The sequence below is a fragment of the Macadamia integrifolia genome, chromosome 3, assembly GCF_013358625.1.
Source record: "Macadamia integrifolia cultivar HAES 741 chromosome 3, SCU_Mint_v3, whole genome shotgun sequence".
Taxonomy (NCBI): domain Eukaryota; kingdom Viridiplantae; phylum Streptophyta; class Magnoliopsida; order Proteales; family Proteaceae; genus Macadamia; species Macadamia integrifolia.
The window spans coordinates 37,009,795-37,036,571 of NC_056559.1; the positions used below are offsets into that span (position 1 = coordinate 37,009,795).

A 26,777-nucleotide genomic window follows, 5' to 3' on the forward strand; every position below is an offset into this window, starting at 1 on the left:
CTCACCTTTAAGTAAAGGGAAAGTCTTGTCCTATCATGTACGTTTGTAACAAATAGTTTCAACCTCAACATTACTTTTTAGGTGTTTTCAACATAAAAAGAAAATCTCTCTCTCTCTCTCTTTCTCATGTTAATCTAAATTACCTAGTTTGTGTACATGCTGCTTGAGTTCATGAATTCGGGACACATTACACACGAGTCGTACTTATTAATAGCATTTGCAATTTACTTAATCTCTTTATTAGCCCTTGCTAATAAGAAGATTAGCCAAGTCATCTCAAGATCTATGGATTCTAATTCATTACTACAATTATTGATTCGGAGAAAATCTTCCTTCACCCATGAATCTAAATTCATCATTAGGCCTTTATACGTTAAAGGTTTGAAATGTCCCATGCACCCATCCAAGCACAATGATGGCTTTGGGTGACATAATATAATTTTTATTACATTACTTTTTTTAATAGGAGAGAATTCTCTAAGAAGTGGCATGAAGGAATGCACCAATGAAGGTTTTATACATAGGAAGGTAAAGAAGTCATTTCATGTGAAGAGGAGAGATATAATAAGGGAGAGTGCAAACATACTATCCCCTGGTAGTTCAAAGATTTACTTTTATTTTTTTACCCTTTTTAAGTTAATAATAAAATTTTGTAATTAATATAAAAAAATGATTGCATTTTTTTTCGACATATTTTTTTTTAAGTAAATGCGGTAAAATTTGACTGAATGATCTTTCTTGCAAGACTTGATATTTTACGCTAGCCCTACACAGAAGAACAAACAAAGGAGAGTCGGGTTGCTCCAACAAGGGACTCTCTAATGCTTAAGTCAGATTTCTTAAAAAACATATACTCAAGGGAGTTTCACTATGAAGTGATCAATCCCCTTTTTTAGGGGTATACCTTGATATTGTAGTAGATAAAGAGAGGCGGTTGACGAGAGTCCCATTTTGGCAAGTAGTTCACTTTTTGTAAGAAATCTCTTGGAAAAGCCCATGAGGAAGTGTTATCTTATTTGGTTTGAATTCATATCCAGATAGATCTCTTAGGGAGATTGCTTTCGTGAGTTCCAAGCGATAAGATTTTTTGAGCTAGCGATAAGATCTACTGAGTTGGCAGTGAGTGATCCTTGGGATCATCCTCGCAATTGTCGGGATCATATCCGACTCCTTGGAGAGGCGATCTGACGAGTCTACCATACAGATAGATGACTTAAGAGGTCAACTCAGCCAAGGGAAGACCTAAGAAATCAGTTTTCTTAGGGATGACCTGGGAGGTTGGCCAGGGCAAGGGATGATCTGGGAAGTCGGTCTTCTCAGGATGAGCTGGATGGTCGGCTTGGCCAAGGGATGATGACCTAGGAGGTTGGTCTTTCCAAGGATGACTTGGGATAGGGGTGTCAACGGGCCGGGTCGGTGCGGTTTCGGTCCGGTTCCACCGGTTTCGGTGTGAGTTTGGAAGTGACCGAAACCGACCCAATAAGGATTTATCAGTTTCGGTCCGGTGTCGGTTTCGGTGCGGTTTGGGTTCGGGTTGGTACCGGTTTGGATTTATTAGGTTCATTTCGGTTTGGATCGGTTTTTTAAACCGGTATGGAGCCATTAGGAAACAACCAAATGATGAATTGTTGAACTTCGATTTCTTAAATCGATTTGTAACCGGGTTGGTTTTGATTTTTGGTCTAGTTTGAATTCGATTTTCCATACAAATGTATACAAAACTATTCAAATTTTAATTTTTTTAATGAATTTTGGAGTGTTTCGGTTTCTTACCGGTTTGGTTTCGGTTTCGGTCCGGGTTTTGAGCCGGTTTCGGTTTGGTTTCGGGTTCATCCGGTTTTCGGTGCGGTTCGGTTTGGTTTTGGGGTTACAATACTTGAAACCGAACCGAACCAATAAGGCTTTGGTTCGGTTCGGTCCGGGTTGTTATCGGTTCGGTCCGGCCGGTTTTACCGGTTCGGTTTAGGAATTGACACCCCTAACTTGGGAGATCCCCTAAGAGAGGACCCGAGGGGTTGATTTTCCCAGGGATGATGTGGATGGTTGGCTTATTAAAATCCAATCAACAGACGGCAATTCTCTAAGGTCATAGGTCAGGTATGCCTCTGCTAATTGCCTACTTCCCCACATTAGGCAACATGTCACGACCAGATTGGTGAACAGTATTTTTACCCTCATCATTAAGTTTTTCGGTAGAGAATAAGGGTGCATGTTGTTGTTACCAAAATAGTGAAGTGAGAAGTTTTAACTCTTTTTTTTTTTTATTCCCAAAAATTGTTTAACTTAAGGTAATAGATGTTCAAGATATTTGACATAAGAATCAAGGATAGAAATTTCATTATTTTGAATAAAATGATATGATAATAACTCTAATTAAATTATATAAATCACGATTAAAATCAAAGTCAGACTGGGCTGAGCTGGGCATAGGACTCAACCCAAGCCTGGCACAACCCTAACCCGGGGTTAGTGTTTTTCAACCCTAACATACCCTTAAGTTAGAAATCTTAGCCCAGACCTTTTTGGGGCTTAGGGCATGCCTGGGTGATTTCAGGCCATCAGGTCCAAATTTATACCCCTAGAAAAAACCCTTGCTAATATGATATCCTTCTCGGTTCGGCCTTTACATTGAAAATAAATCCAACGCCTAGTATTTCTTTTGTAAATTGCATATTTTTCTTACCGTCCAAACACAGCTTTAAAGGAAAACGGAAAAACGGTTTTATGTACCCGGAGGCGTAAAGCGTAATGCCACCTCCCACCCTAACCATTGAGCGCATAAAGAGGGGACTGCGCCTCCCCCTCTTCCTCCTCAATTCGTATTAAGGCCTTTAGGGGTGAAGAGAGCAAACAGAGTCATACTATCACTAGGAGAGAACAGAGAAGGGCTTGAGAGCAACCTTTTCCCTATTAATATTACCCTATTTAATTTCTTTATCAGTCTTAGAAGCGATAGGATTAGAGGAAGCAACAGCGGAGAGACCGACACTCTCCCTCTCTGGGTTTATTGAGAAGTTCGCCTTCATAGTCCTCTCGAGTACTTTCCCAAATTTTCCCATCAATATCTTCTTTACTACCATGTACTGTGTATCAAGGAGTCACCATTTTTTCACTTGTTATACAGTAAGGAGTTCTTCAAAGCCCTTCAACCTTCATTTTTTTGTTCCGTACTTTTCAGCAGACGAAAAGATCCAATCTGTTTCTCTCTCTTGTTCTTGCTACGGTTCTGCCTACTGAAGCTGCAGCGATCATGGTAATGTATTTTTCATGTTCTAGATTCGAAGTGTTTGAAAAGCAAATGCGGTTGCTTTTTCTCCTCTCATTTATCTGTATCTGGTAGTCACTTCTATGTTGGTGAATAGAAATAAGTTTGGGGAGGGATTGCTTCCTTCCTTGTCATCGTTAGGTTTAGCTTATCTGTATCTGGTAGTGTCACTTCTACGTTTTGGTGAATAGAAATAAGTTTGGGGAGGGATTGCTTCTTTCCTTGTCATCGTTAGGTTTAGATTATCATGATGTGATTTTTCCTCAGCAACTATAGGTTGTCTTTTGAAACTCGGTATTTTGTTGAAACTTGAAGGACATGGAGCTCAATGTTGAGTCTTTCTCTTCTTTATGACATGTATCTCTATATATCTTATTAGAATACCCATGAGAGTAGTTAATTTCTAGATTCTATTAAGAGTCGACATTGTTCTTTCCGTTATTTTATTTTAATCTATCAATGGTTCATTCTCCTCTGGTGAACTTAAAAAATTAGGCTCCTTTTACTGATGGTAGAGTCGTAGATTAAAAACTTGTGACTCAGCTGAAATATGATATACCAATTTTTAGGACCCAGCCTCTAGTCCTTGATTGTTAGGGATTTGTTTCTTATGCAGGCATAGAGTGTTTTATTTTGCAGGGGGTGAGGGGACTCTATCTTGGGTATATGTTTAATTTTTTGGGGTTTTAAAAGCTGATGCTGTTTTTGGTTGTCTTCTTGGGTGAAAAAAAGAAGAAGAGAAAAGAACAATTTTCCTTCACTAATTATTAGTTTAAATAAGAAGTCAAGAGAAAATATACGACAAAATATCATTGTTGTTTGGTTATCCAAGAATTCTAGTGTGTTATTTCCCACTTTGTGAGAGGGAGAGGAGAAGCCTAGTATTGCCAGCTTCCTTTTGAAACTCCCTTGGGCGGTGGTTGTGAATACCCATTTAATGGGAAAGACATAAAGCTAGGGATAATATAGTCTAGACTTAATGTAAAAACAGAGAAATAAGAGAAGTGGAATAATAGAGGATTACCTCCAGTGTGGTGCAAACGAAATATGCAATGATGATAGAATGCACCTTTGAAGTCTTCTTAATGCTTGCAATACAAATGCCAAGATGTAGATGAAGACTTGTTGATGGCGTTGAGTTCCCCCCTCTTTCTTTATGCAATTTCTCTTCCCTGGTTAGATTTTTGCAATTGTGTGATCCTTCATATTCATTCTTTCTGTCCCTGAATTTGGTTTATATTGGATTTAGTAAAGATCTTGCTTGGGATTGGATCACTTGTGATTCGATCTTACGTATTAAGTGCAATTGATGCAAGAGAAGCTCGATGAGACTCAACGTCATTGCATGGACTTCAAAACCATAGTAACTCTACCTTCAACTATGCGATCTCAGCCATTGAACAACTGATAGACGAACTAGGAGATGAATCACCAGTGGTAGAAGATGAGATGACACCGTTGGAAGTTGATGATCAACTTGTGAAAAAATTTAAATTGGTTGAACTCTTCAGTGAACTGGTTGATTTTATTTTTCCGAGTCACTACTTCATCAATGAACTTCGCATCGTGGATTTCATAGCATTCGATCATAGTTTTGATGGTGACTTCGTATAGGCAAAGATGGATATTGATCGATTGGTGTTGATTCTCCCGTTCTATTTCTCAAATTCGGGGGAATTGATGCAGATAAGTTAGTTAATGGGCTTATTTTATTGCAAATAAGCCTTGGGTTGGGTTATGTATGTGTTGGGCCTTTGTTCCTATAGGTTTTCTTTGTAATGGGCCACAAATATGGGTAGAAAGTAGGAAAATGAGATTTAATTCATTAGCATAGTTAGAGTGGGCTGGTAGTAGTTTAATTTATTAATATGTCTTTTACTTTATCATATTTGTTTTGGGATAGGATACGTAAGAGAAGTAGGGTTCTCGTTTCAGTTTTAGAGTCTAAGTAGGAGTCTCATTATTGTCTTGTTTTAGAGTCTAAGTAGGAGTCTTATTATTTTCTTATTTTAGAGTCTAAGTAGGAGTCTTATTATTTTCTTTTAAATATTTGTATAAATTCAATGTTTAAGACAGATTTGAAAAAAGATGAATTGAGTTTGAATGTTTGAGAGGCTTAGGGTTGTGTGTGATTCTCCCCCCTCTTTCTTTATGCGATTTCTTTCCCCAAGTTAGATTTGTGTAATTGTGTGATCCTTCTTATTCATCCTTCCTGTCCCTGAATTTGGTTTATATTGGATTTAGTAAAGATCTTGCCTGGGATTGGATCATTTGTGATCAAGGATTAAAGTATCAGTATCGGTTGCCATGTCGGTCGACCAAAATTAAGATACGTATCGGAGGGTATTGTATCGTATCGAAGATACGCTAAGATACACTAAAGATACGCACATAAATGGATATGAAACACCTTTTTAAACACTTTTGCATAAAAAATTTGTTAAAAAAACTATTGATAATATGTATGATGCATAAACACTAAATTGAGAGTATCGCACTAAGAATTCAAGGTTTGTAGTTGTCCCATAAATGTAAAATCCTTGTTCCCAACCTTGATTTCTACTTTAATTAGAGAGAAATATGGCTGGCAGCAACTTTGGAACAAAAACCTCTCAAAAAATTGTGTTTTCTAAAAAAATACCCATCTTGGCCATTATATGACTGTAGCGCACTGTATCGATACATATCGATATTCACCGAAACGTACTGATACTCACCGATACGTACTGATACTCATCGATATGTACCGATCGATACATATAAATACTCATTGATTCTTACCGATACATATCGAAACGTATATTTCACCTTAATTTTATATTTTTCATAGAGTATCGTACGTATCGATAGTGTATTGGTGCATATCGGTATGTATCGTAGGATATATATATATTGATACGAAAGGATTGTAAAAATTCAATGTATCGTATCGGTGTGTATCGTATCGGTCGGTTAAATTTAAGATACGTATTGGAGGGTATCGTATCGGTATCGGAGGTACTTTAAACCATTCTTGTGATTTGATCTTACATTATTTACCCGTGTAAGATGAGACACAAAACCAATGATATTCTTTTAAGCAGCAGTTCCCCCTTCCCCAATAGTTTTTTGTTTCCGAAGTATGTGACAAAACAATTGCATATCCTATTCTTTCTTAATTTTCCCTTCCTACCTCATTACGGAAAGCAACCAAACATAGCCTAATCGTCAAGTTAGCTTCTTAAGCTGCTTACCCTTTTTACTTGTTTGCTTTTTATGTAAGCTCATGATTGGCCTCTGTAGCAAGATGATCTATTTCTTTTGAAGGAAATATATTTTGTTGAGACGTAGTGAATGAAGTTTTATTGCCATTCAAACCTTTTCCCTCTCAGGGGATCGTCGGAATACTTCGTATCAACAAATACTCGATATATCAATATCGATTCGATCCGAGATCTCTTATTGAATTGCTCATTCAATGAGCATTCTCAATATTATGCCTTGAAGAGGACTAACTCCACTCTTTAGCACGAGATTTTGAGTCTCGCGTGTCTACCATTTCACCACCAAGGCATCTTGAAAGTGAATCATATTTCATGAATATGATATTTATCTAGTGTGATGTATGGAATAGTGTTCCCTTGTACATATTTTTTAAAGTGCTTCCTTTTTACCTCATTGCACATTTGAATCCCGTCTGATTCGACCAAATCTTTTAGTCCTTGATCCTTGAGTCTAATCATTTTTGTGGGGTCCAACTATCTTAATTTTCATTTGCTTTTAATATTTAATAATCTTGTGACAACTGGAGAATTGGTTTACTCTATGTTCATTCTTTCATTGCATTTTGTTTTATGGGTATGGAATTTTTTTTTATATCATTTTAGTTTTGAGTCTAGTGTTTCAAAATGAAAGTTAGGTCTTTGGACGTGAATTTGTTTATGCTTGCTAAGTAAGGAAAGATTGTAAGAAGTTTAGTCATAGTGGTGGAGTATTTGTTGCTATAACAACCATAAGGTTAATTAAGGCTATGTAGTTCTCGCCCCCCACCCCCTAGCCTTGCACATGCGGGACTTGTGCACCGGGTATACCCTTAATGACTAGGGGGTATGAAAACTATTGAAACTCGCCTCAGGTAGGAAACGAGTGTTATGGATAACCAATTTGGTTTTATGTAAGGAAGATTAACGAAAGAATTCTGGACAGAATTGTTTTTTTTTTTTTGGATTTCTCTGTCCTGGTAGGAACCAGAACAGGGAATGGGAATGGAAGAAGAGAGATGGAAGGGAAGTGGATGGGCATCCTTTGCTCTGATACCAAGTTGATGGAGGGCCCTTAGGGAAGAAGGGAAGAATCACACAAAGGGGAGGGGGAGGAAATTCACACGACCAAGCATAACCACAAAGTTCAACCAAAATAATTAATTCATCATTCAAATCATTCTAAGTCTTCCGTTGGTTACAACCAATATATAGAAAAATAAAGACAAAATTAGAAACTTAATTGAAATGGAAACTAGCCTAAACTAGGGAACAACCAATAAAAAGAAAACGAAAGTAAGGAAATAAATCCTACTCCTACGTTCAAGTTTGGAAAGTAAAAAACATGAAATAAAATACTAAGTAACTACTAATTTTATTTCCAACCCTTGTTGGACCAAAACCCTGGGCTAGACCGGTTCTTCTTGGCCCTTGGCTTCCACAGCCAGTCATCCTGGTCCAACCAGGTAAGTGCAGCTGTATCTGTATCAAAATGACTCTTGGAGAAGTGGTGAGGAAAGACATAGCGATGTTTAAGCTGCTAGTTGGCTGTGCAACATAGAAATTACTAGAACCGTGCTTGTTAGTGGCATTGTCTTTAATTACTTCGTCTTTGTAGGCTTTGAGTATGTGGTCTCCCTTGTGAAATGTGGTCATCCAATTCATTTTTGGTGATTACTTTTTATTTTTTAGGACGTCTAGCAGCATTACCATTTTTGGGGGGGGGGGGGGATTAAAAGACAGATTTGAGTATGATCCTTTTGCCATTCAATTCTGATACTAAAGGGCGATTTAGTTTGGCCCGAGGTGGAAGCTGCTCTATCTGTCCTTATGTTAGCTCCATTTGTTGGGCCCGTTGAGGCCTTCTATTGAAGGCGATTCCACTGTAGTGATTTGGTGGATTCAAGAGGGACTGGTGGTTGGAGGTTGCATCTTTGGTGTAAGGATCTCCCCCTCTCCTTTGCATTCTGATCATTGGATTATTTATCCTAAAAGTAAAAGAAAGAACAAGTTGGAGATAACTCGTGTTCCATTCTAAGAAAAAAGCATGCTTGCACGGTCACTTGTGATTCATAACTATACAAACATCAAAATATTAACAAAAGAAAAAAGAAGATGCTAAACAAAATAAAAGCTGGTTAAAATTACTTGAAACCTTTCAAAAAATTAGTTAAACCCAATTTATACCCTATGACCCTTATCGCACAGACGTGATAAATTAAATAAGGAAAGAATCGAGGGTCATATCAGCTTTTCAGCATGCTATTTTTTCTACCTCCAACAACTAGATATCCTTTGAACAGTGTTAATTAGTATGACCCGAAATAATGTTCTCATGTAAGACCCATTGAAGGTTCATCCAGGAAAATTGAAGTTTTTTTTCTCTGTGAATCAAAATGGTGGATCTTACACTAGTTGAAAACAAGAATGGTTGAACTATAATATGGAGGCTTCTTCCCAAATGACTTTTAAGTGTTGAAGAGTTTGGTGTTTATTGCAACAGTCCCCCCTCCTATTGATCAAATTGAAAGAGTGATAAATTTTTATGGAAGTATGTCTCAATATATATAGCTCTGCTTTAGATATAAAAAAAAAAAAAGTTTTATTTTTTGGGTTTTCTGCACAGTTGTATATACTATATAGCGTGGCCCTTTGTCTTTCTTGGGGGAAAAAATTGTATTACAGTTTGTCACCTTATTCATGGCCATGGATTTTTAACCTTTTACCATGATTTTTTATTTTAGATATTTGATAATGTGTCTCGTGACATAAGCATTGAGCATTAACTGTCTTGTCTTGTTCTTGACAGCAGGAGATTTGCCAAAAATGTGGTGACAAGGGTTATTCTGATTGTCTAATTTACTGTTCCCAGTGTAAAGTGACTGTTGAGCACCTGTAAGTTGCATTATGGTCTAGCAGTTCTCTTGTATTAGTTTTAATGAAGGTTATTAATTACCTAGAAATGACTACTCTAGTTCTAACCTTGGTGGAAGTTAATATTTATGAAGGGCATACCCAATGCATGAGGCTCCCGCTACTACAAGGTCGGGGGAGGGGACATATGTACGCAGCCTTACCCTCACTTTTTGTGAAGAGGCTGTTTTGAACCCACGACCACTAGGTTGCGATATAGCATCCTTACCATTGTGTCGAGGCCCGTCCTCTATTGAAAACTATAATATTTATAAACTAGTCTAAATGATGAAAGACAAAACACTGGATATTTTATAGGCAATGAAATTATTATCGGGTGGAAAGAAAAGAAAAGAAAACAGCTAACATGGGGAATTGTATGGCTAGACAGAACTATGAGTGGTATCATGTCTCGTTGGAATTTGATATTATGCTTAGTGTTGATGTAAAGTTTTTTTTTCTCTTGAAATTAGGAAAAATAAAAATGAATGCTGACATCTCACCGAGAGTGAATTAATACATTAATACAGAGATGTTAAAAAGGTTTCACTTATAGTGCTTACTGAACACACGTATATTCGAAAAAAAAAAAAAAGCACATAAATGGTTACAAAAAAGGTTGGGGGAAAGAAAAGCAAGGAGATAGCAACTAATGTATTTTGTGTTGTATATGGTATTTTATTAACTAAAAGAATTATGCCTTTTGTTTCCTCCAGCTACTGCTTGGACAATTTACCCGATGGTGATCGAGGTGTCTCTGTCATTTGGTCATGTGAGCAATGTGCACCCAAGGCCTCATCTGCCTTAAACAGTCTTAGTTCACACCCTGTCAGGAGGAGTAAACGCCTTAGGTTTAGGAAGAGAAAAAAGAGTAGGAAGAGGAATAATACAATCAATTTCTCAAAAGTGGAGACAGATGTGCAGAATTGTGACACTGCTACTGCACTACAATCTCATAACCTTTGTTTGAAGGGAGACACACAGATGAATGAGGATATGCCTGATCCTGCTGAGGTAACAACTGATCATCTTCAATGTAAGGGAAACTATCGTCAACACTTATCTGAGGATAATCGTGAAGGAGCTAAGATGTCGAAAAAACAGAGAAGAAAATTGATACTGGATGACGAGGAGATTTCAGAAGTGGATAGTGGATCTGCTGAAGACGGAAACTCTCTAATAGCTTCAGATGTCAGGGATGCTCCTTTTGGTCTGTCAAGCCATAAGTCATCTCATTTTGCCCTTCCTGCTGAGATAACAACTTATCCTCTTCCATATAATGGAAGCTATCATCAACACTTTTCTGATGATAATCATGAAGGAGCTAATAAGTCGAAAAAACAGAGAAGAAAATTGATACTAGAGGACGAGGAGATTTCAGAAGAGGATACTGGATCTGCTGAAGACGGAAACTCTCCAGTAGCTCTAGATGTCAGGAATGCTCCTTTTGGTATTTCAAACCATATGCCAGGTCCAGAAAGTGGTTACTATGGCCCTGCACAGCCGGTCATTGATTCTGTCTGGAGGTGAGAATTCTGTTGTTCTTGTTGTGTTTTGCTGTTGCTAATCTGATATCTGATGCTAACTTCCAATTTTTGCTGGCTTGTCCTGCTAGGGGATGCTTTAACATATGTAATGAAAAGTCTCGTAAAGAAGTAGGTGTTGTTGCCCATTTATCAAACAAAGCATGCCTCAAGGTATTAGAGGGGGCAAATGCACTGCCAACTTTTATTGGAGTGAAAATGCTGCCAAGGCCCGATGCCTGGCCACCGAGTTTCAGTAGATCTCCCCCTACTGATGAAAATATTGGTCTTTATTTCTTCCCTGAAAGCAAAAGGTATTTTTCTGCATCTTATGTTATTTATCTTTTCATAAACTTCAGTACTGGTTTCGAAGACACATTCTCATTGAACATTATGAATTGTGATATTGAATTGTTACAGTGACAAAGCTTTGTTCGATGGGATTCTTTATGAAATAATTGATCGGGACCTTGCGCTGAAATGTGTGACTGATAATGCAGACCTCCTAATCTTCTCTTCTCTTCAATTGCCACCATTATACCAAAGTAAGCTAGGAACCTTTACTTCTTATCTTCCCTTCGATTGGCTAACAATTGACTTGTTGATTCACAGGATTTCGTGGGGACTATTATCTCTGGGGTGTATTTAGGAGGAAGCAAGTTTCACATCCCCCACAACCTGCTGAGCATCTTTTGATTAGAGATAGTGGCATTGAGTGTGCCATCACTGCCATGCCATCCATGTCAGCAGATGATTTTGGCAGCCAAAAAGGGAGAGGCTCCATTAAGACCTGGAGCCAGTGGAGTCCTCTTAGCAGCTGTGGTTCTGATTTACCACATTCTCCTCTGCATCAGAAAGCCATATCTTCTGGCTTTTCTCTATTTGATTGTACTGACATTGTCGAGAAGTCGGTTGATAATGAACATGACCTGGAGAAGCAGCTTGCATATGCATATGAAAAAGAAGAAGAGCAGCATGCATATGAAGAAAAGGAAAAGCTGCACGAATATGAGAAAGGGGAGGCGAAGATAAAAGATTGTGATGTAGTTTTATTACACAGTGGAGGGCCATGGCTAGATTCCTCGGAAGTGAGCAAGGAAATTGGAGGACCCTGTTTGGAGTTGTTTCCATTAGAGATGGAAGATATTGCTGTTGTTTCAAAAGCGGGAAGCAGCATTGAGGTGGACCTGGAGTTGGCATTAGGTCGATCTGGTAGGGAGGATTCCAAAAGTAGGTCACCTGGGTGTATGCAGCTTATTGATAAATCTTGCACTCTTGGTCTAAATAACGGGACATTCCAAGAGTTTTTGCTATGACTCTCTCAGGTGTGTAGTATGCCATTCCTTGTGCTTTTGGTTGTGACATAGGACAGCCTTTGGGACAAATAGAAGCTGTTATAGTCTTCTTTCCATGCCAAGAAGAGCTGATTGACATGTTATCTGTTTTGGCCTTGGCTAGCAAAATGCTGCAAGTTTTATCATGATTGCTCTCATGGGCCCTTCTTCTTGTTAGGCTCTGGTACCCGTAAACTGTGAGAGTCATGCTCTGATGGGTTTTGGTATGTACATGGTCGTCAAGAAGAGCTTGTTGATGAACGCTTTGGTTCTTGAAGAGCATTGGCTCAGTGTTCGGGTAGTTTCTTGTTTCTGGTTTCTTCTGCAGATTTTAGAAGGAAATGAGATTTTTACCTGAAAATAGAAGTGACCAATAGGTTGTAAACTTGTAAGTTACTAAATTAGTCTTTAGATGCTAATTCTTTTTATCGTCTGAGTGGGAAGTGGGATGGAGTAGGGGGGAGAGGGAGATCAAAGTCTCTGAAGACATTACAAGTGGAAGGGTAGGAGTGATAATGGAACTTGTGACTTGCACCATGAGCTAGAATCACACCACTGGTGTGCTGGTATTGCTCTATTTGCACCATGAGAAATCTTTTCTTCCATGTTGTATTTTTTGTGATTTGGACCCAATTGTGATACATGGAAGGAAATAAGAGAATTTTTTCCCAACTGTGTCAATACGCACTCTTGATTACCCATGCATCCTTTTTGGTAGAGCTAGACTTTTCAATGCTTTGTTTAGTAGTATTTGATTTGGCTGAAACGTGAAACGTGAAACGTGAAACGTGAAACGTGACATGTGAGATGGAACTTTGGCAATGTTTGGTAGCCGAGAGAAGAAAAGAAAAAAAAATCCAGAAAAAAAAGGAAAAGAAAAGAAATGAAATGGTGAAAAAATAAGAAAAGTATGCATGTTTAATTATCATTAGAAAGAGAAGAAAAAAAAAAGTTTTTGTATTTGCTCATGTTTTCTTGTTTTTTTGACAAGATTTATTTTTTGAGAGTAAAAGAAAACTTTATAATTCTCAAGGGGAATTTTGAAATTCAAAAGTTAAATTTTCTCTTGGATCATGACATGTCAAGTACAAAAAGAAATTCCTAAACCAAGTGAAAAATACAATTCTTCTCTTTGTCTTGGCTGCCGAATACAGCATAAAAATAATGATGCAGTTAGAAAGGTGAGCATTAAAAATAAGGTGAAAAGTAGTCTGCTCATATGACCGTTGTCCACGGTGAAATAAGTAGCTTGATCACGTGGTGCTTGCGCTCAAATGTAGAGGGATATAAAATTACTGTTCCCTCTTTGTGAAATTAAAATTTTTATTTATGTTGATGCTCTTACGCATGTTCTTATTGATAAAAGAGCCATAAGATCAAGTAACAATCTCTTGTCTTCAAAGTAAATCAGAAAAAAAAAAAAAAATTTCTTGTCTTCAAAGTAAATCAGAATATAAAAAAAAATTACATGATAAAAAGGGTCAAGGGTATCGCTTGACTCAAGAATCATAGAAAATCATTTGATTTCGAGTTTCTTATGGAATCACTCACCCAAGTGAAGAATCATTTATCATTAGAATTTCTTAAACTCACAATGGAGTTGTCCATGACATATGTATAAGTTCCAAAAATATAAATTATCAACTCTGTAAAAATTTAAGTGAAGAATGTGGTTTTTTGACATTGAAGCGTAGATATGGCCGATTGATATCGATATCGGTACAAATATCAATACCAGCCGTGAGCGGCACGATTCCGGGTAAATAAAAAAGGGACCACCCAGAGGGAAATATCTTGCGAAGAGGGAATTGACAGAGACCAGATATACCCATTACATAAAGCATTAGCTACCCATTAGTTATTGACGAAGGTTTAGCACTTACCACTACTTAGCAGCAGCAATAGCTCGTGAGTCTTTGTTGCTATTATCGATTCGTGGCTGTAAATTTCTAATGATGGCTTCCTCATTCTCCTCTGTTGTTGTTCCTTCGATGGCGTCCTTCAGCGCCTTCCCTTCTCCATCCTCATCTCCACTTCTCTTTCCCTTCAAACACAGCAATCGTTTAATGATGGGTTACCAAAAAACAGCTCGTCCGGTGGCGCTTAACTGTTCTTCTTCTGAAATAAGTCCATTATCTGACCCAATGCATATCAGGTATGTCTGTTTATGTTTAACCTTTTTAGCATGACGGATTTTATTTTCTACCTCTGGTTACATGTTTGTCGTTTCAGTGAAAGCCTACTGTTGCAATTTGTTAGTAGCATTCGATGGAACTATGATGACTAGTGGGATGTCTTTTGAGTTGGTGAAGTATTTCTGAAGAATAGGAGGAAATTGGACTTGGGGTTTTATGTTGGAGAAGTTTGTTGTTTGTGAACACACTTAGCTAGCAAACCCAAGTTGTACTTTAATTGGGATATGGAGGTTTTGTTTTATAGGTTAAAAATTTGCGGTTTTGGAGGATGGGGAGACACTTCATTTACCTCCATGATATATATCCCCTAGATATTTGATAATCAGTTGGGTTCGAGGCCGAGGTGGAAGGGTTTATTTATTAGTTAATGCTGCCTTCTCCCCCACCCTCTAGATCGTAACTTGGTGAAAACAAGCACACAACTACATCAAAAAGGGACAGGTTCAGTATCTAAGACTTTGCCTTCGTTGTACGGATTCTCTCGGCAGGGCATGGCTTGTTGTTCTGGACTTTAGCTTTATTTGTAATACAAATTTTAATAGAACAACAGTGACAGTAAGGATATCAAAACAATTATATAAAGCAATGCGTAATGGGGGAGAAACAACATCGAACATATGGAAAGAAGAAACTAAAGATAGCATGCTTAGAGAGATGGCAGTAAATATTTCCTAAGCATAATCGCTTCACCTTTTGCATCCAGGGTATGATGTTTAAGTTCAATGTCATTTAAAATAGAACCCTTAATATGACTAGGAGGAAATTCTGCTTGAGGTTAAAGCCATTAGCTGAGAATCCTTTTTTTGATCCGGACAGAGAGAGGTAGCTTGCCTGCCAATACCTGCCTTGATTTTTAATACTCATCCTCATTTCCCACTTCCTACGAAAGTGGATCCAGTTACACAACCACAGTTTTTCCAGGTGAAAAAGCCTCTTCCTTCCGAGCGGAGCCACAAATTCCACACTCCAAAAACCATATTTGAGTTATGCCTTTGATGGATGAGTAGGCTTCCCCTTTCCATTCATGGAATGTGATCTAGGACATGATGGGAACTTGTGTGCGTCGGTAGGAAAGATATCATTTGAGTATAGCACAAGATCTCCTTCTCTTGCTGCCATGGGTTTGACAAAAAGTATGGGGGGTTGTTGTTCAACTCCTGTTGAGGGAAAGAAGTTAATATTGGAAGCCTTTTGCAATATATGCAATGGAACCTACCAAATTTGTTGGTTTTTTTTTTTTTGGGAGGCGGGTATCAAGGACAATTAGCAAAACATAGAGATAATTTGATAGCAAGGTTTTAAATTTTGTCAGAATTTTTGAAGCTAAATGTATTCAAAATAGGATTGACAGAGTAGAGTTAGGAGAAGAAGGAGATAAAAAGAGATATAATAGTATTAGAGAAGAAATAGGAAAGAAGGGAGATCCAGTAGAATTTGATGTAATTCAGGAAAACTTCTGTTTTCCTGCCAATTTGAAACCTAGATCTAAACCAAGATTAAAAACTTTTTTGTTTGTGAGGATTGGGTTGACCGTTAAGGAGTAATTGGGTGTGAAGTGCATTCTAGAGTTGCAGTACCAAGATCCAAAAAGTAAACATGATAGAGGAGTTCACATACTATGCAGTGAAGCTAATTGAAGGGAAAACTAATAGTGAATGTAGTTATGAGCTAGAAATATACCACTAAAATATCACTCTGTTTTTACCATACGTCTTTTTTAGCGGACTGTTTTTACCCTACATTTGCGGATCTCTAATACAAGTTATGGTCTTGATTGTCTCCTTTGTTTTGCAAGATGACCTGTATTGAATGAATTTGTAACCAAGGACAAAGAGATGTTCATAATTGCGTTAAGCTCCTGGGTCTGCTTATGACCTTTTCCTTCCACCTTGGCTCAACAGAACCTGCGTATCTGTTTTCCATTTTCTTTGTTGTACTTTGGTCCATTGGGTAGTTTAGTCTTTCAAGAATTTTGTTTGGATTCATAAAAACTAGATCTGTTTCTCATTATTTGATACGAACCTTGGGAGAACTCAACCCCATAAACTGATAGTGGAGGGCCGATTAGAGGAGAGGGTGAAAATCTGAAAAGAAACTTAAGTGGGGAAGAGGAAACGCACATTCGCACAACCACACACTTATGTGCAACCAACAATTTTCTATATCCAAATCTGTCCTTCAGTTGTAGGAATACAATATATAAGTAAACAAAAATTAAAAGTATCCTAATTGGGAGCGTAAAACTCTATACCCTAATCTAACTCTAAAACAAAAATATAACTAAAAAACAACTAACCTATTTCCTACATTTCCTATCCAAAGCAAATAAAAGACAAATATTAACTAAACTACTTCTAGCCTTGTTAGACCAAAAGCCTAGGTTGGACCAGTTCTGTCTTGGTTTGAGTTTCCAAAGCCAGTCATGTTGATCCAACCAATCAACCGGCTTATAAGGTGAATAAAAGACAAATATTAACTAAACTACTTCTAGCCTTGTTAGACCAAAAGCCTAGGTTGGACCAGTTCTGTCTTGGTTTGAGTTTCCAAAGCCAGTCATGTTGATCAAACCAATCAACCGGCTTAACCAATCAACCGGCTTATAAGGTGAAGGAACCCAAGACCATATCAATCCACATCAAATCCCTTTCATAGTCGATGTGGGATCAGCCCCCTATGGCTAATATGGGATCGGAATATACCACCACACTTCCGAACTGATGTCCAAGGCGGCCCACTTCGGATCTGGTAGCCCTTTCAAACCGGGGATTCGCTCTACTCCAGGGTCTCTGCCTAGCGGCCAATAGCCCTTTTCCAGTGGCTTCATCCTGGCATTAGGTCGCCCCTTCCACATGAGGGTTGGGATTGAGGATTGGATGCTCCGATCCCATTGATATGAGACTTGCTCAACCCCATAAATTGGCTTTATAAGGTGAGGGAACCTAGGACCATGTCAACCCATATCAAATCCCTTTTGTGACCGATGTGGGATCCTAACATTATTCAGTTCATAATTGTGAAGTCCATTGGGAGGAAAAGGGTATAACTTTACCCCAACTTTATCTTGTTCTAATAAATTTCTTTTTCTATCAGTTTTTTGGATTGTAATTTCCTTTTCTTTTTTTTTCCAAATATTGACTTGAAGGTTTAATAATGGTGAGATACTTTATTGGGGAACATTGTGCTTTGTTTTTCACTTGGTTTGTATCATTATTATACACAGGCAGCCTCAAATGTCTACTGTGACGCCTTTTGGGCTGAAAATGGATGAAGCTGGAATGTCCAAGCCTTCGTATAAATGGCAAAGGGTGCTGCTTAAAGTTAGTGGAGAAGCACTTGCTGGTGATCAGAAACAAAATATTGATCCGAAGGTAGGAGAATGATTAACTTATAATTTAGTGAATCCTCAATTATCTGGACTTTTCGGGATAGTTATTAAGCATGGCAGCTCTGTCATATCTTTTCAGGTTACAATGGCCATTGCAAGGGAAGTGGCATCTGTGACTCGGCTTGGCATTGAGGTTGTCTTCTGTTCTTGATTTTTTGTGCAAAATTTCTCTCTTTTACTTCATACCATTCAATTACGTGTATGTGCACTGTTAAGTACTATGGGTGTATATATATGGTTATTAGGATCAGAATTGACCTTCCTCAGATGTTGCCAACTTCATTCTTAGCTGTTGTAGGTCTGACTTGTTTACATTTGCTGAATATTTTAGGTCGCTATTGTGGTTGGTGGTGGGAACATTTTTCGTGGATCTTCTTGGGCGGGCTGTAGTGGTCTGGACCGTTCATCTGCCGATTACATTGGGTAATCATCTTATCAGATTTTGACTGATGCATCTGGCATTTCGATCGAAATTCCATGTTCGATAGTGGTTTGAATCTGTGAATTATTCTTTTGATGTGGCGTGATTTATTTTTACTATCATTTTTTATTTTAGTCTCCTCAATACCCAATCTTGTCAAGAATATTCAATTTGTCTTAATTCTTAAATCCACCGATAGAAAGCCAATACTTAATGGTTTCCTTATCAGCTCCCTGCTTGTTTGTCTATAATTTGTAAATTATTAAAATATTCCAGATTGTTCTGTATGTATCTTGGAGATGATAAGTTGATACCAGCGGAAAAGGATCTGATGGTAATTCTTTCTTTTTATTCTTTCCTGCCTACTGATCGACTGATCAATTATGTGTGGGATGGATAAACTTTGTTCTTCTCATGCACTCCAGAATCCCCTCATTGTTTCTTCTCTAACTATCTGCTTGCTTGACTTTATCAAATTACTATATAACATATCGTGCCATACTGCCATATGTAGCTTGGCGACATATGCAATGAAATAACTGGAGAAACAGGTTGACTTTGGGAATTCTGCATTTGGTTTTTGTTTATTTGTCTTGTTTTATTTTTAACCACTAGACAAAAGGAAGGAGTGAGAAAGACTATTAAGTATAATTTACAGGCACCAAGATTCTTCCTGGTTAAGGTGCAAGTCAGGCTAAATTCGCTCTCAACTTTGAACCCGATTGAGCCTAGCTTGGGCACAATCTGGTTCAAGATTTATTATTTCTCCAACCCAGGTCTTGCTCTCTATCTTCTTACTTTCCTGGCATGACCCTTAACTTTTAGGTGCAGAAAAAGGATCTGATGGTAAAAAACAAGATTATATGGCATCATGATAAAATGATTTTCCAGTATTTGCCTTTCTTGATGTAATGTTTTGGTTCAATAAATGTGTTTTATCCAATTATACTTCACAAATTTTTTGGGGGTTAACTTGACTGCTTGAATTGGCTTCTCAAATTGACTAGGATGTTAGCAACTGTTATGAATGCAATTTTTCTGCAAGCAACAATGGAGAGCATTGGCATTGCAACACGGGTCCAGACTGCATTCCGCATGTCTGAAGTGGCAGAGCCTTACATTAGAAGAAGGGCTGTCAGGCATTTGGAGAAAGGACGGGTGGTGATCTTTGCAGCAGGGACTGGGAACCCATTCTTCACAACAGATACTGCAGCAGCCCTCCGTTGTGCAGAAAGTAAGTCAAATATTTCTTGATTGAGTTACTAATTGGGAAAATAAAGTAGATTGACCAAATTGCAAAACATGGTGGGAATCCAATTTTCCCAATAGTGGGTATAGCTTTAAAGGATCCTAAGTCCTTACAAATTTGATAGGAACAGTTATTGAGGAAATTATCCCTTTTTCCCCCTCGGTAGGTAGTAAGCTGAAGGCTGGACTCGATCAAAAGCTCTTGGCAACAACATGCCACAGACTTTACCAGCTGAGCCAGTGGGCACCTTCAAATGTTGATACCAACTTAGTTAAGCATTACTTATAAAACCATTGCCAACTGAGCAAGTATGCATACTATAAAATTTCATTGGTAGCTCTTGTAAAGACAAGATACTTCGAACCATTCGATTTGGTCTAGAGCACAAATATGTTAATACTTACACTCATATTTGATACTTTGTTAACTGAATTTAGGCATGTAATCTGTGATCCAGTTAATGCAGAGGTTTTGCTGAAGGCTACAAATGTTGATGGGGTCTATAATGATGACCCTAGGCATAATCCAAGTGCTTGCCTCTTAGAAAATGTAAGCTATCAGGATGTGACATCAAAGGATCTTTCAGTGATGGACATGACGGCAATAACTTTGTGTCAAGAAAACAACATTCCTGGTATGGCTGGATGATATTTTCTGGTGTATTTTCATCAATAAGTGAATCACTGATTGAAAGCAATGCTTTTTTTTCCTGGTGCAGTTGTTGTCTTCAATCTAACAAAGCCTGGTAATATCTCCAAAGCCATTATGGGAGAGAAAGTTGGCACTTTGATTGGGAGGTCTTGGAATGAACTCGCTTCAAAGATGTGAACGCAGGACTTCTCATCCTAGTGGTTGGGGTGACCATTTTTAAGTTTTACCGTGACTTGTAGTTTTGAATTTGCTGACAGTGTTTATATGGCTTTTGAGGGCTAACTGAACCAACATCGGAATGAGGCTGAAGTGCAAGATGAAATTTGATGGTTCTCTGAATCTGGAGGATTGGTTTTTACTATCTCGTGTACTTGATTCAGCACTGATGATGACAACTGACTAGTGAAGAGTGATTACGTAAATAACAATATAACTTCTATAGAGCTACTAGGTTTATTGTCTGAAACTTATTTGAAGCATTCCATTCTGAAAAGAAGATTTTGTATTTGGTTTGCTTTAGGACTTTATTTTGGAAACTGTCTTCTTGAGAACAATAAAATTTGCATTTGAATTGTTCCCTCAGATTATTGGTGGTTTAACTCAACTTCTGTGGCAATCCTAAGTAAGGATGTGAATTTGTAATCGAAACCGTTTATGGAAACTGAACCAATCCATTTACATCGAAATCACAAAAAATGGTGCGATTATGGTTTTAAGTTTCAAGCCGATTAGCTAAACTGGTTGGGTTGGTTTTAACTGCGGAACCCGTCGGTTTCAAATCGAATTGAAACCGTTTAACTCATTTAAACCGAACTGTTTAAAACCGTTTAAATCGTTTAAACCGATTTGATTATTCCGTATAATAATTAAATAAAGAAGGGGCAGTAATCCGTATAACAATTAACAATTAAATTAAGTACCCATCCTACTTTGGTATGATTTATTGCAATTCAGTTCAAGTTTAGGCTTTAGCTCATGAACTTGTAATCCATATATGTTACTATATGGGGTGTTTTGGCTGAACCACCTATCATTTTAATATTTTATGCTGTAGAAGGTTGGATTTGGATGTATGATATTATTTCTAAATGTTTGAGAAGGGCCATGCACAGAGATATCACTAGATTATCAAATTAAGACATACCATCGTTAATATAGAATCTCTTATTTGTGGTTGCCAATTATTTTTTGATAAGTTTATGATCTTCAGTTTAGAGATGGTTGCAAGTTATAACAAATCGATTGTGAATCGTTTTACAAACCGAAACCGAAACCATCGTTTAGAAACCGTGGAAACCTAAACCGTTTACTAAACGATCACAGTTTCAGACAGTGGAACCGTTTAGTAAATGGTGCGGTTATGGTTTTAGTCAAATAAATGTGAACCGAACCGATCCACACCGTTTAAACCAAAACCGAACTGATTAACACCATCAGTCCTAGGCCTGTTGGCCTAATTTTAGGGCCCGTTTGATAACGTTTTCATTTCTAAAAATAGAAACGGAGTTGAAGGTGTTTGATAAATCATGTTTCTAGAAGTCGATAGTAACCAGCGAAAGAATGACCACGAGTCGTTTTCAGAAACGGCGAAACAAGTTCTACTTGTTTCGCGCCTAGGTCGTCTCTTGAACCATAATAGGTAGAAATTTCAATTTCTATTTCTGAAAAAAGAGTGAAACGAAACAGTTTTATCAAATGCTTTTTGTTTCGCTTCTACCGTTTCTGTGTAGAAACATTATCAAACAGGCCCTTAGTAGGCACTAATAAAATCCAGTGACTTAAAAACCCTACTGCAATTAGCAGTTTGTTATAGTAGGGATGCACCCAAAGGGGGTGGCAACCCAGGTCTCTAGGGTTCAGCCCAAGACCAGTCTGGCCGGAAAAGTGCGGGGATATCTCGGCCTAGCTCAGCCTTGTTGGGTTCGGGGTAGGCCAGGTCTGGCTTGGCTTGACCCTGTTTTTAATCAATGTTGTATATTATAAGTATAAATTATAATACTTAATTCACGATCCTTATCTTGTGCTTGAGCTCGCCAGGTCAAACTTGTATTGCTAATTTATTATTATTATATGATAAATGCATCTAACCCGCACGTAACCGTTTTTCTGTTGGGGGAAGGAAAAAACAGACTACCGCTCTCCTAATGTATTTTGTTCAATTGAATCTAATAAGCATTGCAAGCCCTAATCAAATGTTATTAAAATAATATCAAATTTAACCTTCCTTGGGTGATTTTCTTCATTGAAGTGGTCATTCTTAACTGCTCCCATGTAACTCTTGACATTTTGAATGAAATAATTATTAAAATAGGAATCAGTCGGTATATTGACTTTAAAAAAAAAAAAAAAAAAAATTTATGTTGTGGAAACTGAAATTTATAAAACCACACCAAAAGAAAGATGTAGGGCTTGCGATTGAATTGTCCCAACTCCCAACCAAGGTTGTAAGTACCAGTATTGATGTCGATATCGATCTTGACCAATACCAATACAATATGGATTAGATTGTTTCAGGCTTTTTTTGCCTATATAATTGATACTGATACCATACTAATACGTAAAACCATGGTCCCAATAAATCATGGATTTATTATTATATTAAAAAAAGAAAAAGAAAAATGTAACTCTAATAGATATTGATTAACTATAATGAAACAAGTTGCATGAGAACCCACAAAATAAATGTTACAGCAATGAAAAAAATAATAATGAATAAATGAATAAATAAATAATATTGGCAAGGGCTTTGTTGCATAAATTACAATACACAGTCACACCTACTTCATGAAGACAAAAATTTTATCTCAGAAAGAAGGATAAGGGGGAAGAAGATTGATTTGTGAGAGATGTATAGCCCAATATACCCATCAAATGGCCCACTAAATTTAAAGCCGATTAAATGCTTTCCAACTCCCCACTGACTAATAATCTCCCTTCAATTCTCCCTCTCCCCCACCACCCCCCACACATTGTAACATTGTATTATACTATTATCAATTCGAGAGAGAGAGAGAGAGAGAGAGAGAGAGAGAGAGAGAGAGAGTACGCAGTAAAAAAAAGAAAAAAAAAGAAAAACAGACATCACTATCACTTCTAATCTCCCTTCCCCCTCCTCTCTTCTGATCTCTATGGAAACATAATTAGAAGTCGAACTGGTTAAAGAGATCCATAAATGGAGTAGGAGAAGTTAAAGGAGCTGAAGAAAAGAAGGAAGTAGGGCTTGGGACCATGGTACCCTCAATAAAATTTCTGTTTCCATGGAACATGGGACTTAGATCTTGTAAGAAAGCAAGTGATGAATTAGGGTCATGAGGTATTGTAGGTGAGAAGAAGTTGGGAAAAATAGGAGGAAGAGATGATGGAACAGGTGATAGTATCCCTGGAAAAAAGCTCTTCCTCTCCAATACCGTTCCACTTGCACCAACTCCATTCATGTCCTCTTCTAATCCTTCCACTTCCACCACATCAACACCACTACTACCCTTTCTTGACTTCTCCCCTTGGAAAGAAGGGGCAGTATTCGCCTTTTCTATCGTCGCAAATCTCGCCGCCGGAGAAGCAAGAATAGTATCCTTATTATCAACATAAGAAGAAGATGATGCAGACGATGATGATGATGATTGTACAGTAGTATAAGAAGAAGAAGATGTTGAATTGGGGCCAGTAAGACGTTGAACTAGTGTCATGAAGTCACTTGCGGTGGTGTGGATTACCTTAGGAGAGACGGTGTAGATAATCACCGGCCGACGAGGCGGTTGCTGTTGAGGTTGAGGTTGAGGTTGAGGTTGAGGTTGAGATTGCGGTGCGAGAGGTGGCTTCTTGATCTTGTAGGAATCTTTACGGACTTTGAGTGGCGGTGGCCGAGGGCCTTGGATCTGAACTTCCTTTCTAGATGGGGATGAAGAACCGGTGGGGAATTCATCAGAAGAGGAGGAGTCCATGAATTCTTCTTCAATGAATCTATGAGACTAGGGCTGGCAGCTGTTTGATAAATGATATAATATCTATCTATCATCAAATATTTATATGGAAAAAAAAAATGGTGCACACGCCGTTTGACGTGGGGTGCGCTCTCTCATGGTTTTTTTTTTTTTTTTTTTAATGGGGCTTTAAATGGTTTAAATGGATTAATAGGGTCAATAAACGGGTCATCATTAAGTTAATCAAGCTCTGAATGGTTGGTTAATGTTTAGATAAGTCTCGATTGGACACCATCAAGTTAGAACCAAACATCGTGAAGGCCATCTATAGTCGGGTTAGGCTTGGCACCAACCATTTACTAACCGGTTGCATGGTCTAGTGTTAGGCTATAATCAATTGTTCTAATTAAATCTATCGGTGCAAGTCAACATTTGACACCCTATGGTACCTTGTAGGTGTATGAATAATTGAATAATAGAAAACTTAACTACAAAAGATTTTAATTACTTCTTCATATTTTAGAACATTCAAAATAAAAATACTCATATTGAGTTCCATCCAATTACCAAAACAAGTGGATAAAAAATGGGTAAAATTCAACCTAAGAGAGTAGCGCAGTTGATGAGCAATGAACTTGGTATAATATAATTTTATATTTTATTTAAGGTAAAGTCCAATTTTACTATTACATTCAACATTTAGGGTTTGACTCAGATATACAAGTGGACTGTGGGGAAGGTTTCGTGGTGCTCTGAAATTATATACGTGTGTGCCACGTCAGATAAGAGAGTGATGTAAGACACACTTTGAACGAAATTTCTCCATTCATTTTTTGTCATATGTTTTTGGGTAATGAAGTAATGATTGTCTTATCATTTAAGCTAATTGGTCCCTCTTTGACTCCAAACAAGGTTTGGGTTTTGGGATCAGTATTATGAGACAGATATGGAGAAGGTGTGAATAGGTATCATCCACTGTCTTTAGCTTTCTAAAGTTTCTTTTGTCTCTCTATGTGTTATGTGTGTTGCTTTTGGCTAATAGTCTTCATCTCATGAGTGCTATAATTTTAAATTAAAATAAACAAATAAATAATTAAGAAACACCATTTTGACCACATGTCCCAATTAACCTCTGGTTTGAATTCAACATAATTTTGTACTTGACCAAGACGTACCACGCAACTCTCTACCTGAACACTTCATCTTTCAGACCAAAATGTTTGACCAGGTAAGTCCTTTCTAAGGGTTTCATTACTCTAGGGTGGTTCATTTCATGATAGGCAGTCTTTTTGACACGGTTTTATCCTTCTTTAGGGACTTTGCTCGGCAATAGGTAATCCTTTCCAAGGGTTTCACTGCTATGGGGTGGTCCATTTCGGATTAGGTAGTCTTTTCTATGAATTCTGGTCCAAGAAGTTTGTTTGGCAGCATATAATCCTTTTAAGGGTTTCATTGCTCCAGGGTGGTCCACTCTAGATAAGATAGCTTTAGGAATTTTGTTTGGCGGCAAGTAATCCTTTCTAAGGGTTTCACTGCTCAAGGGTGGTCCACTCTAAATCAAGTAGCCTTTTCTATGTGGTTTCATTATGCTCCAAGGACTCTACTTGCGACAGGTTGTCATTTCTAAGTGTTTCATTACTCCAGATAATCATTTCCTAACAATTTCACTCTGCCACTAAATTGTCTCTTCCATGCAAGGATTGGAACCGATATCATTGATACAAATTTTTGGAAAACTTAGTCCCATGAACTGATTTATGAGGAAACTCAAAACTATATTAAGTCATATCAAATTTCTTTCTTAATCGACGTGGGATCAACCCCCTGATATGTGATTTAAAACCTTGAGCCGAACCCCCTGTCAAGCCGAATTGGGGAACCGGAGTTGCAGAAAAAAAAACCAAACCAGAATGAAGGGGGAAAGAAGTCAGCTGGATTTGGTTTGACTGACTTTCAGCTTGACGGGGAAGATTAAAGATTCAAGCTTGGGTCCAAATCATAAATTTTTGTTCCCTAGAAAAAACTTTTAGTTTTTGAGTGATTGATAGGTCTATCCCTTGGACCTGGTGCCTAGTGCCGGTCCTGTTTCTTTCAATTAGTCTTTCTGACAGGCCCCACCCCTCACTGGGGCATTTATGTCTGCGCGTACAAAGCTTCTCTAAAGTCAAGCTTTGATTGACTCGTCAAAGGTTGCCATTGGACGATAGAGAGAAAGAGAGAGAGATGGAGAACGCGTGCCAAACTGCCAATCGCCTAAGTCAATCCGATATGACCAGATGAATCGGCCGATCTGTATTATCGGTGAATGTATCAATGTAACGGTACTGAACAAGGGTGGAAATGTAAAAAAACTATTTTTATGAAAAAGACAAGCGTAATAAGGAGAAAACTTCTAATCACCTATCGCGATAGTGAAGGAAACAACCAAAATTTATTTAAAGCATAATTAAATACACCGTCATTGTACAAAGTTTGAAATGCAATGCACTTTCCATGCAATCCAAGGCCCGCCCATGATGAAGGAATTCAATCCGAGAAAATATGTGCTTTAGATACAAAACTGAGTGTCTTAGAAGAAAGGGTCCTATGATGGGACAATTTCGTATGTAAAATGATAACATGATTATATCACGTGAGAAGAAAAAATGAAAGAGAAAAAATGCACCAACATATTCTTGACTG

At 37.8% G+C, this 26,777-nt stretch overlaps 3 protein-coding genes across 4 annotated transcripts; 2 read left to right on the plus strand and 1 right to left on the minus strand.

Annotated features, from left to right (window-relative positions):
* Positions 1-2,761: 2,761 nt before the first annotated feature.
* On the plus strand, positions 2,762-12,955 carry LOC122074037. Of its 2 annotated transcripts, none has more exons than XM_042638824.1 (6): positions 2,762-3,253; positions 9,314-9,399; positions 10,134-10,943; positions 11,033-11,254; positions 11,361-11,485; positions 11,553-12,955. In XM_042638824.1, the coding sequence occupies exons 1-6, from the start codon at positions 3,251-3,253 to the stop codon at positions 12,254-12,256; spliced, it is 1,950 nt and encodes a 649-aa protein (XP_042494758.1). In that variant the 5' UTR covers positions 2,762-3,250; the 3' UTR covers positions 12,257-12,955. The 2 variants fall into 2 exon arrangements, with proteins under 2 accessions (XP_042494758.1, XP_042494759.1); XM_042638825.1 differs by having other exon boundaries at positions 9,317-9,399.
* A 1,130-nt stretch (positions 12,956-14,085) lies between these two features.
* Positions 14,086-20,757, plus strand: LOC122073182 (uridylate kinase). The gene is made up of 7 exons (XM_042637719.1): positions 14,086-14,429; positions 17,690-17,837; positions 17,934-17,987; positions 18,186-18,277; positions 19,283-19,509; positions 19,982-20,158; positions 20,243-20,757. The coding sequence occupies exons 1-7, from the start codon at positions 14,227-14,229 to the stop codon at positions 20,350-20,352; spliced, it is 1,011 nt and encodes a 336-aa protein (XP_042493653.1). The 5' UTR covers positions 14,086-14,226; the 3' UTR covers positions 20,353-20,757.
* Positions 20,758-22,955: 2,198 nt separating this feature from the next.
* On the minus strand, positions 22,956-24,239 carry LOC122074841 (nuclear speckle RNA-binding protein B-like). Its single transcript, XM_042639810.1, has one exon. It carries the CDS (start codon positions 24,114-24,116, stop codon positions 23,316-23,318), a length of 801 nt encoding a protein of 266 aa, XP_042495744.1. The 5' UTR covers positions 24,117-24,239; the 3' UTR covers positions 22,956-23,315.
* Between the last annotated feature and the right edge of the window lie 2,538 nt (positions 24,240-26,777).